Source organism: Pleurodeles waltl, chromosome 11 (genome assembly GCF_031143425.1).
Source record: "Pleurodeles waltl isolate 20211129_DDA chromosome 11, aPleWal1.hap1.20221129, whole genome shotgun sequence".
Lineage (NCBI taxonomy): Eukaryota > Metazoa > Chordata > Amphibia > Caudata > Salamandridae > Pleurodeles > Pleurodeles waltl.
Genome location: NC_090450.1, coordinates 1,002,768,195 through 1,002,786,032, shown reverse-complemented (window position 1 = coordinate 1,002,786,032; position 17,838 = coordinate 1,002,768,195). Strand labels below are relative to the sequence as shown.

General features: G+C 45.7%; 1 protein-coding gene across 2 annotated transcripts in view; it reads left to right on the top strand.

The window, feature by feature from the left end:
- The first annotated feature begins 922 nt into the window (after positions 1-922).
- ADGRD1 (adhesion G protein-coupled receptor D1) overlaps positions 923-17,838 on the top strand; it is a 634,610-nt gene continuing 617,694 nt past the window's right edge. For both annotated transcript variants that reach the window (XM_069215354.1, XM_069215353.1), the window contains exons 1-2: positions 923-1,773; positions 1,873-1,903. In XM_069215354.1, the coding sequence (XP_069071455.1) occupies positions 1,720-1,773; positions 1,873-1,903 (85 nt within the window). In that variant the 5' untranslated portion in view covers positions 923-1,719. The remainder of the gene's footprint in view (positions 1,774-1,872; positions 1,904-17,838) is intronic.

Genomic DNA, 17,838 nt, shown 5'->3' with positions numbered 1-17,838 from the left:
TGGCAGCAGCCGGCACAGTGGGCTAAAGCTGGAGTCAGCCCCGGTCCAGCGACCCTTTGCAGGTGGGAGAAGCTTGCTGACCAGGAGACCGCGGCAGGGAGGCTCGGAGAGGGATGGCCATCTGGGGAAGCCCTGGGTGTATTCTTAAGAGAGAATGGTTGGTGGGTGGCAATGTGCTGGTTTCCAGTTGGGTTTCTAACCGGTCAACGAGTAAAACTGCAAATGCAGGCCAGCCAATGGAGACTCTCATCTCATTAAGTGATGGGGTCACTGATGGGCATTTCTCCCAGCTATGGTCAGAGAGTGTGACAGACGTGGTGTGGCTGGGTTTGCCCTTCTGGAAATAGTAGACGGACTCTGCCCACAACTCCTGCCCCGCAGAACTGCCCTGGAACCAGCAGCCCCATGTATGTTTGGAAACATGTGGCTTCATCAGTTGTCGGCCACATTTTCAGTACAGGAAGCGTCTGGATACTCATAGCGCTTGCTTGAACCTCACAGCGCTAGCTTGATTGTTTGCTTGGCACAGCTCTGCCAAGTTTCCCAGGTCCGTGTGTGATGTGCTGCTCCAGTCCAGCTTTTCCCTTTGAATTCTGGGACTTGAAGTTTTATTTAATTCTATTATAAAACAAGATCACAAGTATCAGAATTCAAAAGAAAAGACGTGGATTGGAGGAGCACATCGCGTGTGCACTTGGGAAACCTGGCAGCTACACAAGCGCTGTTCTAAAGCAATTCCTAGGGCTGATTGGGGCGCCTAGAGGGTGCACTGTCACCAAGTTGTTTCATCCAAAAATCAACCAACCGAGAGAAGCTGGGGGTGGGCAGGATTTTCTTACAGAGGAATGGAGACTTATCAGCAAATCGCATAATAAGCCCATATTATATGGGGGGAGTTGGAGTCACCCGCCCTGCTGTAGCGCGCAGACCGCACAGGAGAAGGGGAAGTGTCCGCAGCGCTTTGGCGCAGGACACACCTCCGAGGGACGCCGGACTAAAGCCTCCACCCTGGGCGGCGGAGTTAGGACCCAGTCAGGGGCGGGATGTGAGGTGGGGAGGAGGGGACCAGTTTAGGGTGGGAGAGCTGGCTTCGTCCACCAGAGGTTCGGGGTGCACGTGAGGGAGAGGAGGAGAGCGCGTGGGGTGCCACGGAGGGGTCCAGGATCACCAGCAGTCTGCAAACTTCCAACTAACTTTGGAGTCCGTCCCATCACTGAGCGCAAACTGAGACCCCATGGGACGCGTCCGGGGGCGTCTCGGACAGCGGCAAGTTTAACAGTCTGGAGTTTGTGTCACTCTGTAGGACCCACCACTGGACACTAACGGAGCCCACCACAGGCCCACGAAACACCGAGGAGCGAAGAAAGGGAGTGAGAGCAATGACATGTTATAATCATTCACCGAGCACTGAAACCACACAGGGACGACCGGAGGTTAACTTTGGGGGGCTCAGTCCAATGGAGACCGCGTGTCCTGGAGTGTAACTGCTGGTTTTACGCATTTCTTTGATTTTAAATTTTTATTTACTTTTTAAGTAAGTTATTAGTGGACTCCTACTTCTGGATTAACCTGGAGTTTCCTGGTCCAGAGCTTGGCCAGTCCGTCTGGCGCTAAACACAGTCATTTAACACGGATTTTACGCGGAGGGACCCCCGTCCCAAGGGAGGACCCCAGAGTGGCCCTGTGATCCAGCTAAGGTGTCGGCTGGCGACTCGCAGGATGGACAAACTGTTATTTCTGCAGTGCTGTTTCTTCAGCCCGCTATTATATCAGGTAACCAAACTCAAGGCGCTTTTTTTCTATCGTGTGGCAGCATGAGTTTCCAAGCACATTTTTTCCCCATTCTCAACGCGTTTTCTCTTCTGTGCGCAGGTGCAGGGGATCACCGCCCGCGACCACCCAGGTGAGAGGGGTCTGTTTATTTCTAATCACTTCTGTATTGTTCCACTAATAGTTTCTATGCGTGTTCTGATACTGCATCAAGCGCCTCGAATGGTTAATATGTGGGAGTCACAGCGCTATAAACAGCAATTAAACGTAAATATAAACATGCTTAGGGTACTCGGTGCTAATTTGTAAAAGTGTAACTGCAAGGGCCCAAAGTTTTGTCTGCGCTTTTGAAAGTCAGGGACTCCGCATTACAAGAAAGTCCCCCGGAACCTGCGTCTTGGCGCTGCGTTCCCTGTTATTCCCTCGTGAATGGCCCAGGGTTTCTTGGTACAATGTGGACTGGGAAAACAACTGGGCGTGAAGTGTTTGCCACAAGTTGTGAACTTATCCGACTGACTGGGCCCCCTGTTAATTCTAGCGCCGACTGACAGGATCAAAATGTGACTCCGATCCGATGATCTGCACCTGGCAGGGCCGAGTCAGCCTGTCATGGTTTTGAAGTCGATAAGCCGAGCGCCCTTGGGTTGTAGCAGCAGCGATCACGCAGAACCCCAGGAGACAAATTGTTTTGATTTGCGCGTTTTATTTAATGCGACCAGAGGCGCTTAGAAGCTGATGTCTGCTCATGAGATCGGTGCTTTGTTGGTCCGGTTAGGATATGTCCCGGCCTTTTCTTGTGTTCTGCTGAAGGAGCTGGGCCTGTTGCATTCAGTTCGAGCTGATCTCGGCATTAGCATACAGGCTGATGGTCGCAAAATACCAGTTTTCTGAGCAGATCGATCTTTGTAACCTGTTGTGGGTGCTTCCTATCTTTGGTCCTGATGGACCCGCTGGCAATTAATTCACCCTTGGGGTCGAAACGTCAACAATATTTTATTGTGGACTGTACTTAAAAAAAAAAAAAAAAATTGTCAATTTAAGACATGCAAATAATGGACGCTGTATTACTGTGAGCACTGAATGAGTGACCAGCCACAGTTCAATGTGTCTATATTTGTAAATATTCACGGATGCACTTTTTCACTGCGCGAGGAGCACCTCAGTTTACGAATGTTGTATTTACCTTGGACAATATCCGTGGACTCAGTTCCTAATGTGTATTTTTGCTAATAAGAACATATATATATATATATATATATATATATATATATATATATTAACATATTTAAATAACTGGATTTATTTCAATTACTTTTTGAGGTATATTGAAATGTTTAAATAAGTAAGGAATTGAAGGGCACATGTATTTATACAGTAGTCTGGAGGTACTCTACTGTTTGGTGGGTGAATGTTTGACACGGAAGTCAAGGTTGACACATCCCCCGCAGGGGCTGTTTTGTTTCTAAATTATAGAAAACGAGGCACTACTTTTAAACTTGGCTTTGGCAGGTGAGTCTAAAAATCTGCGATTGTGGACAAATCACTTGCTTGCCATGTGCCTCAAATTGTAAATATAAAAAAAAAAAAAAAAAAAAAAAAAAAAAAACAGACAACTGTTGACTTTACTGTCGAGTACAGATTCAAGGGTTTATATCTTGTGGCCAAAATATCGGTGTACAATATCGTGTCTAGTACACTGTCAGTAGTACAGTGGTAAATACAGATTTACTATCCACACCTACGTCCCTTCATGGCATGGTGGCAACGGACATGATGGGTGAACATTTTTGTAGGTCATTTAATTCACAATCCAGCCATATAAAACACCGATCCCAAGGCATGTTCACATCTCCTGCCCATCACATCCGGGAGTCTGTAATTCAGTCTCCCCTGACAACCCGTGTTCTCCGCATGGCATGTTAAAAATGCTCACCTCAAAGCCCACCGCTTCTTCTGGGCGCTTGATCTGCGCCTTATAAAACATTGCTCATTTATGCGGCTTGTAGTTATGCGGCATGGACTGGAGTCGCCCGTTCTCTTTATAACTTTGTGTATGTGGTCCTGAGTGCCTTCTCTCACAGGCAGGGCCCTGGCTGCGGGTAGAAACACTTTGAAATCTTTTGATTTCGCACATTATTTTTTTTATAAAGAGCCCCCCTTTTCCATATCACCTGGCCGCACATCCGTCTCCGTGCACATAAGACCAGATCTGCCAGCCCAGCCTCCCCTGGCACCGACCCACTCACCACAGACCTCAGGGTGGCGACTGAAGGACAGACTAACCGCGCTCTCCCGTGCCCTGTACTTTTCTTCTAAAAACGGGCCTTCTTATAGGTTATAAATAGCGCCGCCACATCAAGGCGCTCTCCGGACGGAGTGGCCCATCCAGCATCTACTGGGAGATGTCACTTGCGAGGCTGCGGTCTCTCAAAGGCCAGTACTGACCCCGCAGCCCAGCTGGCGCTTAAGAGACACCGCGTGCCGTGAGACTGACTCTCACCAGCCCTGGCGGCCTCTCAGGAACAAGGTCTGACTTAGAGACGGGGGCAACTCAAAATCCTTCAAATCCAGGATGTCCTGCAGGGTGACTGTTTCTTGCAGAAATCGCAGATTGTTCTGTTATCACTCAGATGTAAGTGACCCTCTGCCTGACGTGAGACTGACTCCACCCCAGCCCTAACAGACTTGTTCTGTTATCACTCAGATGTAAGTGACCCTCTGTCTGACGTGAGACTGACTCCACCCCAGCCCTAACAGACTTGTTCTGTTATCACTCAGAAGTAAGTGACCCTCTGCCTGAATGAGACTGACTGCCCCAGGCCTCACAGACTTGTTCTGTTATCACTCACATGTAAGTGACCCTCTGCCTGACGAGAGACTGACTCCGCCCCAGGCCGAACAGACTTGTTCTGTTATCACTCAGATGTAAGTGACCCTCTGCCTGAATGAGACTGACTCTGCCCCAGGCCTAACAGACTTGTTCTGTTATCACTCAGATGTGAGTGACCCTTTGCCTGAATGAGACTGACTGCCCAGCCCTAACAGACTTGTTCTGTTATCACTCCGATGTAAGTGACCCTTTGCCTGAATGAGACTGACTCTGCCCCAGCCCTAACAGACTTGTTCTGTTATCACTCAGATGTAAGTGACACTCTGCCTGACGTGAGACTGACTCCGCCCCAGCCCTAACAGACTTGTTCTGTTATCACTCAGATGTGAGTGACCCTCTGCCTGAGTGAGACTGACTCTGCCCCGGGCCTCACAGACTTCAAGGCACTAGCCTGACAGGTGACAGACTCTGTCAGCCTCACGGTTGTTCAGAGCCTCTGAGTGACCCGCTCTGTCCCGACAGGATGAAACTTTATTAGTGTCAACTCCTATCCTGGTGGTTATCGATTGGTCTTCTAATCTATTGATCCATTAATGACTTTGTTTGCCCCCCCCCCCCCCCCAGGTGGACTGGAAGATCAGGGGCCTCCTGGAGGGTATAGTGCTGTGCAGGACTCAACAGCACATCAGTAAACAGACCGAGCAAGAACAACCTCTCTCTTCTTATAGCTCCTAAAATGAGCTGTATGGTTTCTAGGCACATCTAGCGCAGTTAAAGTGAGTGTATCTTCACCCAGAACTGAAGCAACCGACGTGAACATATGTTACTGCCCATTTACAAGATACTAAAACCCCCTTTTGGACGTGGGTGGAGTTGTTCTGAAAATTCTGCGGGTGTCCTGTTTCACCCCATTTCCACCTGGGGTAGTGACCTCTGGTGACGTGTTTGTTCCGGCGCTATCAGTGCTGTGGTGATCAGCAGTTAGTAGCGCTTCATGCCACAGCGCCTCTTAGTGGCGCTAAACCCCTGGGGCGCTATAATGATGGGCCAGTGCAGAGTCCCGGGCTCGTTTTTGTGCTCCTGCAGTGTGTAAAGTGAATTCATGTAACCCAGAGATCATCCTTTTAGGCAGCACAGCTCAGAAACTGAAAGAAGCAAATCCTGCTCACTGTTTGAAACCCTTTCCCATAGAAATATGGGATTAAATTAATGAATTTTGCACACTATGAATTCATAAAGCAGGTAAATTAGCTCTGCGCAGACCCTGCGCAACTCATCATGATAGGGCCCTGGGTGGGTATCCTAGGGCCTGATTCAGATCTCGGGGGATGGGTTACTGCGTCACAGATATCCCGTCTGCTGAAATCTAAATCATTAAGGAAATGATGGGATATATATTTTGCGCGCAAGATATTTATCATTGTTGTCCGAGTAACCCGTCTGCCAAAATCTAAATCAGGCCATACGTCTGGAATATCTCCAGTTTCTTCATAAAACTGCAAGTAGAAAATAGTAAATCTCCTCCCGTAATTTCTATGTTTACTTTTAGTAAATCTGAAAGAATCAGTGTAGTAAATCCGAAAACATATCCCAATGTGTAAAATTTACACATACAGAGGCGGATTTATCATGACTGCGTGCCGCTGCAAACTCACACGAAGTGATGCAAAGCCTTCCTTAAATTTTTATTTTTTTGTGCTTGAAAGTTGCCCTTAAATTAGCAGAAATAGGGCTTTGCGTACATATTTTTTAGTTTGTGTAATTAAATGGGTGTCTCTTGGGCTTTCCAACACTACGACCCGAGCTTTGTGACGCAAACTCGGATTTACAAAGATTGTCAGACCAGGCTCTGTAGGTGAATGGATAGTGGTTCCTAATCCAATAATCTCAACAAAAAATATTTGGAGCTGAGTGGCAATTTTAACTAAAATATACAGTAAAAACGAGAGACTGAGTGGGTGCCAGTCACAAACATCCTCTGTGCTCTCAAGTTTGATGAATGTGGTTACTGTGCATATCATTTTAAAACAGAACAGCAGGAACTGTTAAATTCTACAACACACTGTTATGGGTCCGCGTGCGAGTCTGCGCTTGGCTGATCCTGCCAGCAGCATATGCTTGTCTCATAGATTAAGCCGTGCACCTGTAAGTACACACGGCCGGTACAGTGAAACTGTGAATGGATCATTAAATCTGTTATGGTTCCTTCGATTACTCCAAGTTGCACATGTACCCATTGCAGTGTGTAATACAATTTAATGGGGCTTGATGTTCTTTGTTACATGATACGCACAAACACCACTTTCAGCACGTGTGTTACACTTAGAGTGCACAAGCACATTTTTCACTAACACCCATATTGTTGCTCATTTATACTGTATATTAAAATTGGCTCTCGGCTTCAATTAGAGTTTTTTGAGATTATTTGAGTAGGGACCTCTATTCATTTACTTACCCAAGGTCCTAATCTTTGTCAGGGATCCCTCATATGCTCGTAACAACCTGGCTTAGTGTAAAAAGTAACACATCTTTCTAATGTAAACCCATTAAAGTACTAGAAGTCCAGTCTAAAATGAATCTGCCAGTCATTTAGTCCAACTACATTAAAGTGTTAGCTATTTAGTCTAATATCGTTAAAGTGCTAGCAACCAGTTAAACCTATTTGAAGTTCCAGCAGTGCCGTCTAATGGCTTTAAAGTGCCAACAACCTCACTGCATTGCTAGAAGCTCAATCTAAGCTCAATGAAGTGCTAGCAGTTCAATCTAACTAAGTGCTAACTGCGGGAAGTAAAGTGCTGGCAGTTCCGCCTAATCTCATTAAAGTGCTAATACTTTACTTTAACTTTGTGAAAATACTACCCGTCAAGTTTACACTCAATAAAGTGCCAGCAGTTCAATCTAACCTCATTGAAGTGCTTGCAGTGCAGCCTACCCTCATTAATGTGCCAGCACTTCAGTCTAATCACATTAAGCTGATGGCAGCCAAGTGCAATCTCTTTAACCAATCACGTCCATCCTCATGAAAATAGTAGCAGCATCATTTAATCTCTTCGAAACACCAGCCGCCTAAGACCCTCTTATTAAAGTACCAATAGTTGATATCTAAGTTTATTTAGCCTTTAGCTTTCCAATATTTGCATATATTGAATCATGGAAAATGGAAAACATATGTTAGCATCAAACTGGAAACATGTCTTGTCTAGGATGATAATAAAATACCTAATAATAGTTCTGGGGAGCACTTGAAATAAATCACTGACCCAGTGTATAGTTGGACGTTACATCAAGATCCGACTGACGCACTTTCCTTGAGATCCAGTTTAGAAAGATTTTAAGTTAGTAAATGTCTGGGGAAAGCAGGTCACTTATCCTGGCCCAGGGAGAGGTTACTATGCTGTGCATCATTTAAGTTAGATTTAATATGGAAGAGAAGAAGAAGAGACTCGTGGAACGCAGATGGAGAGACAACATGCCCCGTGGGTCACACAGAATACAATGGGATGGATGGAATGCCTGTATTAGACTCAGCCACTGGCAATTAGTCAGCCATTAGCAAATCAGTCGTGCCTTGCTCCGATAGGAACAGCCCAGCCCGAACTGTCAGACCAGGTTTGAATAGTGGTGCCTAATCCAAATAGCTGAACCAAAAATATTTGGAGTCGAGTGGCAATTCTAAACAAAATATGCAGTAAAAATGAAAGACAAAGTGGGTGCTTGTCACCAACATCCTCGGTGTTGTGTTAAGTGTGATACACACGTGTGATGAACGCGATCACTGTGCGTATCATTTAACAAAGAACAGCTGAGTCTGTTCAATTTGAATACACAATGTTATGTGCCACGTGTGAGTCTGAATAATCAAAATTGACACCTGGTTGATCCTGCAGTAGCATATGTTGGCCTCCAAGATTAAGCAGTGCACCTGTAAGTACACACAGCCGGTACAGTGAAACTGTGAATGGCTCATTTATTCAGTTAGTATTTATACACGCTCCCACAAAAGTGTGTATTGGAATTTAACGGGCCTTGCTGTTCCTTGTTCTGTGAAAAGCACACAGATCACCTTCAGCACATGTATATCACACTTAAGAGATCACCAAGCATATCTTTCATTTTTCACCAACACTCACTTTGTCGCTTATTTTTATTGTAAATTAAAATTGCCAATCTGCTTCGAATAGAGTTTTTTGAGATTATGGGAGATTGGGGATTATTGTCCTCGGTGAACCGGGACACAAGCAACTCAGCACCGATTTGGCTTCTTCGGTCGGGTGCAGCTTGGTTCCAGTGGCACGGTGTGCATGGATCCCACATCTGGTCATATCTGTTGCACTAAGGGTGTTGCACTCAAGTAACAAATTAGTGATGGGTTAAATGGGTATATGAATCTCAGCCACTGGTATTTATTTAGGCAACACCCCAGTTAATTGTTTTTTGCGCACCATGCCGTATCAGTTGAGACCCAGCCGTATGCAAATCATCCTTGATTCTGGTTCAATGGGAACAGTCCACCACAAATTGATTATCCAAGGCCAGTAACTTCCCATCTGCTAATGACTCCCTTCTGTGCATTTGCCCTGAGGGTCAGTTTAACTAATCCTTTCAGGTAATGTTTTTTTACACCATGAGCCCGTCTCCACCTTACACCCTCAGTTTGAGACATTTCACACACATCACCATCTGTGGTTGGAGGAAAATGGATGTGTGATACTGCCAAAAGTAAAAACACCCTCATTTACTAGACCCATTTGGTCAGGTTTTGGGTTAGTGCGCATTTCTATAATATACTTTCTCCTCTTCACCTCCAGATGCTTTAACTCAGTGCTAAGTTTGTAAAAGATTAAGCGTTTGATTTAGAACTTGGCGGACGGTTTATTCCGTCACAACGGTGATGGATATCCTATCTGCCGAAATATAAATCCCATAGGACATAGTGGGATTTCGGCCGAATAGATATCTGTCACATTTGTGATAGAGTAACCTGTCCACGGAGTTCTAAATCGGGCCTTAAATGATTTTGCCCAAAGCTCTGCTCAGAAGCCTATGACTGATTGCAATAAAATGTCAGCAAACCCAATACTGGGCTGCATAGTTTTGAATCCACCTTGTGCCTCTTTAATCCACTACCAGACACTCCCTGCCCCTTCATCTCTCTCTTGCAGGTTTGTGCTTTCTCCCTTTATAACTTTTTTCTGACTTTTTCTTCCTCATTCTTTCTGATTTGTTTGTTTTTACCTTTCTTGCTCTCTGTAAATCTCTGATCTCTGAGCTGGTGGTTGGCCCCAATGGGAACCACCAGCTCAAATTAATCATTGTTCTATCTCATGAAAAAAGGTTGCAGTCTAGTCTAACTTTGTCGAAATACTAGCTGTCCAATTTCAAGTCAAGAAAGTGCTAGCACTTTATTCTTAGTGAACTTTAAAGTTCTAGCTTTTTGGGCAAACCCTAGTAAACAGCAGTAGAGTGGTGCCCCTTTAACATGCTAGCACTCCTGTGTAACTGATGAGTGTTTGCAGTACAGTCTGACCTCTTTAAAGTGCTTGAGCCCAAATTCTTCTCCTTGTCCCACACCATCTTTCTCAGTACATGTATGGAATTTAACCCTGCACAGTCATGAACAAGTGTGTAGTTATTCCATCAGAACCCTAGTTTACATACGTAGGCATCACTTACATGGCTGTTGTAGAACACGTATTTGTAGCCTGCCCATCACTAGTCAGGGTCCTGCAATCACACAAGGGCTTCACATGGTGCAAACAAGTGAGCCCATGTAAAACACAATTGCCAAAGCCAATAGGTCTGACATACTATGGGTCCCTTCTGTTAACAATGCTTTAATGAGTAAAAGACTTTAATGTGTGATGATTCAGTTTACGTTTGTGATGTAAAATAGACTCATGCGTTGCAATGAAGCTCTCCATAGGAGGCAGAATGATATACCAAAAATGCCATTTGCGTGATGGGAAAATTGAAATCGTGCTCCGGGTGGGTCCAAAGCCCATTCTTTGTATATTTTAAAGACTTGATAGCAGTAGGTGACCTTGGCAGCTAAGCTGTGAAGCTAGACCTAAACATTGCAGGAAAAGTGATACCTAAGGGTTGGGTCACAGTGCAAAGACCAACAGAGGTTAGATCATAGCCATATACTTAAAACTGGAGAAAAGAGCGAGGGACCGAGAATAATTTACTTACCTCCTGACAATGTTTTGAGACCCATCCAAAAGAGAAATTGAAAAGGTTTTCAAAAAGTAGGCTGGAAACCTGCAACAGTCACAGCTTCCCAGGTTACTTCTTTAAGCGGAATGCCTAAAAGTCTTTAAGTTACACACCTGTGATGGAGTAAACCTGAGGTGCAGATTTTATGGCTTTTTAAACACCTGGCGAAAGTAGTTTAAAAACAAGTCCCCATTCCCGCCACATGAACCCTTGATTCAGGTTCACACCTTAAAAACCCCACATTTGATTTAAAAAACAAATTCCAGCGCCCTTAAAATCAAGGTTTTATGAGCTTTACACAATACAATGATCCTGGACTGATGTGTTACGTGGGTGCACCAGAGGAATATTTGCTTTTTCAGAGTTGTTTTTGCTAAAGCTCATTTGTTCTAAAGACTTTAATTATATACTGACAATCTCTATAGACTGCGGTGCTCTCTACTGCAGCCTTTGTAGGTTGCACTTAACACAGCTTTATGGAAGACACATGGGTACTAATCCTTTAAAACAGACCTAGTGGACTTTGGCTCTTCTCGAAGAGGTACATCTCTGCCACCTCATGCTGGTGGGTCCTCGGTGTACCAGCCTAACTGTTATTCAGTCTTGCATTGCTATGCATGAGGGCTTCTTACATTCCGGAAGGGCGTTTCTGTTTTGGTTTTCCCTTCACTGGTCTTCTTTCAATGTTTTATTTGGGAATCAGAATGCTGGACAGACCTATAGGTTTCTCCTTTTCTTGTTTCCCTGCAGCTTTCTTGTACCTTGTCTTGTCTGTGTGGTCTCTTCCTCTTGGGGCATCATTTGCTGCTGTTTTTTGCGCGGGCTTTTTGACTTCAGGTACTTTTCGACGTAGCCTTGCTGTATGTCGACCTTTATTGAACTAATTTTCTATTCCAAGTCTTTTTTCAACACCGCCTTGTTCTGTATTATTTTTTCTACTTGGTGTTTTCTATTGCAGGTCTTTTTGCTGCAGTGTTTTCACGAGTTACACATTCATCATTATAATGAAAGCACAAGAAGAAAAAATGAGCTACGCCCTCCTCAGTTACAATTTGATTTTTTTTTAAGTAGCTTTGTGTATAGTGCTTAAGTGTTGCTTCTTTAGGCGCATTTGCTGGGTTGAGTTCTTAGTTCCTGTGGTTTTGTCAGTCAGCTCTTCTCACCTTTGGTGACTCAGGGTGATGGCTGGAATGTCTTGGGCCTGTCTTTGGTGATCCTACTTGGTGTTGTGTAATTGCCTTGTTCTTGAGTGCCTTCTCGCCATAGGAGATGTATGTTCTCACAGTTGGTAGTGTTGACGAGGACTAGCATGACTTCAAGTTGGTGGGCCTGCTTGATGTGGTATTTTCTTGTTCTTTGCTGCCTGCGCTTCCAACGGTCCGGTGTCCTCCGCTAGTAGGGTTGATGAGGGCTAGCATGTCTCCGGTCTGTCTTTGATGGTCCTGGTTGGTGCTGTTGTATTTCCTTATTTTTGGGTGACCTCCGGTTCCAATGGTCAGATGTCCTCAGCTGGTAGTGTTGACGAGGACTAGCATGTCTCCGGTTTGTCTTTGGTAGTCCTGCTTGGTGTTGTGTGGCATTTCCTTGTTCTTGTGTGCTCTCCAGTTCCAGTAGTCAGATGTCCTCATGGCTGGTAGTGATGATGAGCACAGAATATCTCTGGTCTGTGTTTTGTGGTCCTACTTGTTGTTGTGTGGTATTTCCTTGTCCTTGGGTGACCTCCAGTTGTAATGGTCGGATGTCCTCATGGCTGGTAGTGTTGATGAGCACTAGAATATATCTGGTCTGTGTTTTGTGTCCTATTTGGTGTTGTGTACTGTTGGACCTGGCTTTTTGACAGGGACATCCCCAAACGTTTTGCCTCCTTCCTCCTATTTTTTCTGACCTGTTGTTGTTGGCTTTTGACCTCTGGGCACTTTACCACTGCTAACCAGTGCTAAAGTGCATATGCTCTCTGTGTAAATTGTACTACTGATTGGTTTATCCATGATTGACTATTTAATTTACTTGTAAGTCCCTGGTAGAGTGCACTACATGTGCCTAGGGCAGGTAGATTAAATGCTACTAGTGGGCCTGCAGCACTGGTTGTGCCACCCACTTCAGTAGCCCCTTAACCCTGTCTCAGGCCTGCCATTGCAAGGCCTGTGTGTGCAGTTCACTGCCACTTCGACTTGGCATTTAAAAGTACTTGCCAAGCCTAGAACTCCCCTTTTACTACATATAAGTCATCCCTAATGTGTGCCCTAGGTAACCCCTAGAGCAGGGTGCTGTGTAGGTAAAAGGAAGGACATGTACCTGTGTAGTTATATGTCCTGGTAGTGTAAAACTCCTAAATTCGTTTTTACACTACTGTGAGGCCTGCTCCTTTCATAGGCTAACATTGGGGCTGCCCTCATACACTGTTGAAGTGGCAGCTGCTGATCTGAAAGGAGCAGGAAGGTCATATTTAGTATGGCCAGAATGGTAATACAAAATCCTGCTGACTGGTGAAGTCGGATTTAATATTACTATTCTAGAAATGCCACTTTTAGAAAGTGAGCATTTCTTTGCACTAAAATCTTGTTGTGCCCTTCAATCCACGTCTGGCTAGGTTTAGTTGACAGCTCCTTGTGCATTCACTCAGACACACCCCAAACACAGGGTACTCAGCCTCACTTACATACATCTGCATTTTGAATGGGTCTTCCTGGGCTGGGAGGGTGGAGGGCCTGCCCTCACACAAAGGACTGCCACACCCCCTACTGGGACTCTGGCAGACAGGATTGAGCTGAAAGGGGGCTTGGTGCATTTCTGAGACACTCTTTGAAGTCACCCCCACTTCAAAGGCACAACTTAGTATAAAACAGGGCCTCTGCCCTACCTCATCAGACACTTGCTGGAGAAGAAACCTGAACCAGAAACTACATCCTGCCAAGAAGAACTGCCTGGCTGCTCAAAGGACTCACCTGTCTGCTTTTCTACAAAGGACTGCTGCCTTGCTGTTGGCCTGCTGCCTTGCTGAACTCTTGTCTGGCTGTAAAAGTGCTCTCCAAGGGCTTGGATAGAGCTTGCCTCCTGTTCCATGAAGTCTCGGGACCAAAAAGACTTCTCTCTTCCTCTTGGACGCTCCGTGCGCCGAACTTTTCGACGCACAGCTTGTTCCGCGGCAAGAAAAACGCCGCACACCGACGCTGATCGACGCGACGTCTTCGGGACGACCGAAACTTTGACGCACGGCCTCGCAAGGACAACGCCGCCCGACTCCGCAGGAGAAATCGACGCAACGCCTGCTGTGAGATCAAAACTTTGACGCACGGCCTCGCAAGGACAACGCCGCCCGACTCCGCAGGAGAAATCGACGCGACGCCTGCCGTGAGATCGAAACTTTGACGCGCAGCCCCGCAGAACGACGCGCAGCGGGAAAACAAGCAGGAAAATCCACGCACAGACCCGGGACATCTGGTACTCCCCGCAAACCACAGTAAGACACTGTCCGCGCGCCGGAAAACGACGCCCGACTCCCCGCGTGGAAAATAACGACGCAAATCCGTGTGTGCTGAGGAGAAATCGACGCACACATCAGTTTTCCACGCACCTCTTCTCCTGTGGCCCTCTGAGGAGATTTTCCACCAGAAACCAGGTACTTTGTGTTTGAAAGAGACTTTGTTTACTTTCTAAAGACTTAAGACACTTTCTATCACTTTTCAGTGATATCTTTACAAATTCGTATTGCAACTTTGATCGTTTTGACCTGAAGATACCCAGATAAATATTATATATTTTTCTAAACACTGTGTGGTGTATTTTTGTGGTGTTATGCTATGGTGTTGTATGATTTATTGCACAAATGCTTTACACATTGCTTTCTAAGTTAAGCCTGACTGCTCGTGCCAAGCTACCGGAGGGTGAGCACAGGCTGATTTTGGATTGTGTGTGACTTACCCTGACTAGAGTGAGGGTTCTTGCTTGGACAGAGGGCAACCTGACTGCCAACCAAAAAAACCATTTCTAACATGTACTATTTCCATATTCTTGGGTGACCCCCAGTTCTAGTGTCATCGTGGTTGGTAGTGCTGACGAGCATTAGAATATCTCCGGTCTGTCTTTGGTGGTCCTGCTTGGTGTTGTGTGGCATTTCTTTGTTCTTGTGTTCTCTCCAGTTCCAGTGGTCGGATGTCCTCATGGCTGGTAGTGTTGATGAGCACTAGAATATATCTGGTCTGTGTTTTGTGGTCCTATTTGGTGTTGTGTGCTATTTCCATATTCTTGGGTGACCTCCGATTCCAGTGGTCAGATGTCATTGTGGTTGGTAGTGATGATGAGCACAGAATATCTCCGGTCTGTCTTTGGTAGTCCTACTTGGTGGTGTGTGGTATTTCCTTATTTTTGGGTGACCTCCGGTTCCAATGGTCCGATGACATCGTGGTTGGTAGTGTTGACGAGGGCTAGCATGTCTCCTGTCTGCCTTTGGTGGTCCTCCTTGGTGTTGTGTAGTATTTCCATATTCTTGGGTGACCTCCAGTTCCAGTGGTCAGATGTCATCGTGGTTGGTAGTGTTGACGAGGGCTAGCATGTCTCCTGTCTGTCTTTGGGGGTCCTGCTTGGTGTTGTGTGGTATTTCCATATTCTTGGGTGACCCCCGGTTCCAGTGGTCAGATGTCATCGTGGTTGGTAGTGTTGACTAGGGCTAGCATGTCTCTTGTCTGTCTTTGGTGGTCCTGCTTGGTGGTATTGTGTGGTTTTTCCTTATTTTTGGGTGACCTCCGGTTCCAGTGGTCAGATGTCCTCACAGTTGGTATTCTTGGGTAGGAGCCTCTGCTCTTTCTTCGGTGGCGCTGCTTACTAGTGTGGCGTCTAGAACTTATTTAGGTTGTACTGTACCCTCAAGGCACGTGGCATTATGATAGATGAGCTCAGTGTTTTATCCTACACAGATGCTACTACTAATAGTTGGCTTATCCTTATTGTTGGAGTTTTCTAAGTGCTTTGGATTGTAAGGGTCTGGGCCCTTCATCATCCGTGTTGAATTTACGTAGTCGGTATACAGCGTGGAGTTGCTACAACTCATGGCTTCATTTCATAAAGACTTGGGAAGATGAGGGATGGATGTGTAGTTTGGATGACTGCTATAAACCCCCCAAACACACTGCACTAGAGAAGATCTTACCCAAGGTGGGCAAGTGTGCATGGCCTACAGCTGACCCATGGTGGCTTGGACCAACGTGCTTCCAGTGGGCAGTCCAAGGGGCAGGCTCACAGAGGGAGGAGTCCTTAAGGCAGTGTGTTTACAATCTGCCCAATTTCCCAGGCATCTAGACTACTACACGGTGTGGTATAGGCCCCAGTACTTCTCTTCATAAGAAAGGTGCCTGGGCCCACATTTTTGTAACCCTCCTAGACAAGTCCCACCACCAGCAGCACGGCTCCTGTGATCTGCCCATTACACATACTTTTCGGTTCACTTTATCTCGAGATTCTATGTGTTTCTTCTACCTGTGTACTAAACTCAGAGACATTGTCATTATTTCATTCTATGGCTCTGGTGGTTTCCTCGCAATTATGGATTTGCCGCTTTTGCCATATAATCCATCATCGTCTGCATAATCTGCAGATTTTAACAAATAAAATTGTTTTAGCTCGAACTGATCAAAAGTTACTAAAAACGTGGAGACATGTTCCTGTCCAGTGGAAGGCCCTTCGTGCAGGATAACTGGTCATCTAGTGACTTACTGCTGTTAAACTAACACTAACAATGTGAAATCCTTGCCCAGTAAGTGTTATCATGTGTAAAAATTATAAAATAATGAATGCAATCACAAAATGTTCCGCATTACGCCACATAAGTTGCCTTTTCTTGCCACATAACTTAGTCAACCCTGCCGCATAATTCCAGTGCCCTGATTATACCGACCCAATAGAAAGCGTTTACTTCTGTTACATTTTTAATTGGCTGGTCTGTCCCACGGTCCTAGCGCTGCACTCTGGCCTTTTTTTTTTTTAGAGCTCATAGAAGCGAGTGGGCGCTATCCTGGCCACTTTCCGGCCGAGGCAGGACGTGAGTTATTCCTTTCACTCTGCGGCAACAGGACGGCTGTGTACTTCCTTTTCAGGAATCATTGACAGGAGATAAACTATCATTTTAAGGTCGGCATAACGGTGACGTTCTACTCTTGCATATTTAAAAACAATATTTAAATTGTGCTTTTAAAGTACATTTCCATTGATATTAGCTTCACAAAGATAAGTTTGAGGGGTAGAACAGACGTCAGCGCCTACCACAGGGCACGTGAAACACACGCACGTGGGCATCACCAGCACGGCTTGTCGTCTCAGGGACACGAACATTTCTGGGCCACCAGAGACACCATCCCCATCTGTAAATGTCGCAGCATAAACGCTGCCATTCAGGAACGATCTGCCAGGAGGAATAAAAACCATGATCATAAACCACGGTGCTGGATATTTCATACTCGTTAGGCTCTCAAGGTTTCTCACAATACAGGGTCTCCGCGTCCTTCAACCTACACTCTATGTAAGAACAAAGAACACATGGGCCGGCCGCACACTGCAGGTGTCTCTTAAATGATGTATTACATACTCGTTAGGTTCTGAAGGTTTCTCACAATACAAGGGTCTCTTAAATGATGCAATTACATACTCGTAGGCTCTCAAGGTTTCTCACAATACAGGGTCTCTCAGCGTCCTTCAACCTACACCACGTATAAGAAGACAAGCATGGGCCAGGCCGCACACTCCAAGTGTTTCTTAAATGATGTATTACATACTCGTTAGGTTCTCAGGGTTTCTCACAATACAAGGGTCTCTCTGCATCTTTGGGGAGAGGATGTCATGTAAAGACCAGAGCTGCCGACTTTGGAGCTGGGGAACCAGGTTAGAGTCTTGGCAACAACTTCATGTGATCCTGGGTAATCACTTAACCTCCCCAAGCCTAGCAAAAATTAAATGACTTGTGTAATGTAACTGGTGCTCATGTAAAGTAGTCCAGTACCTTCGGGTCGAGTTTGCACTATATAAAAACCGGA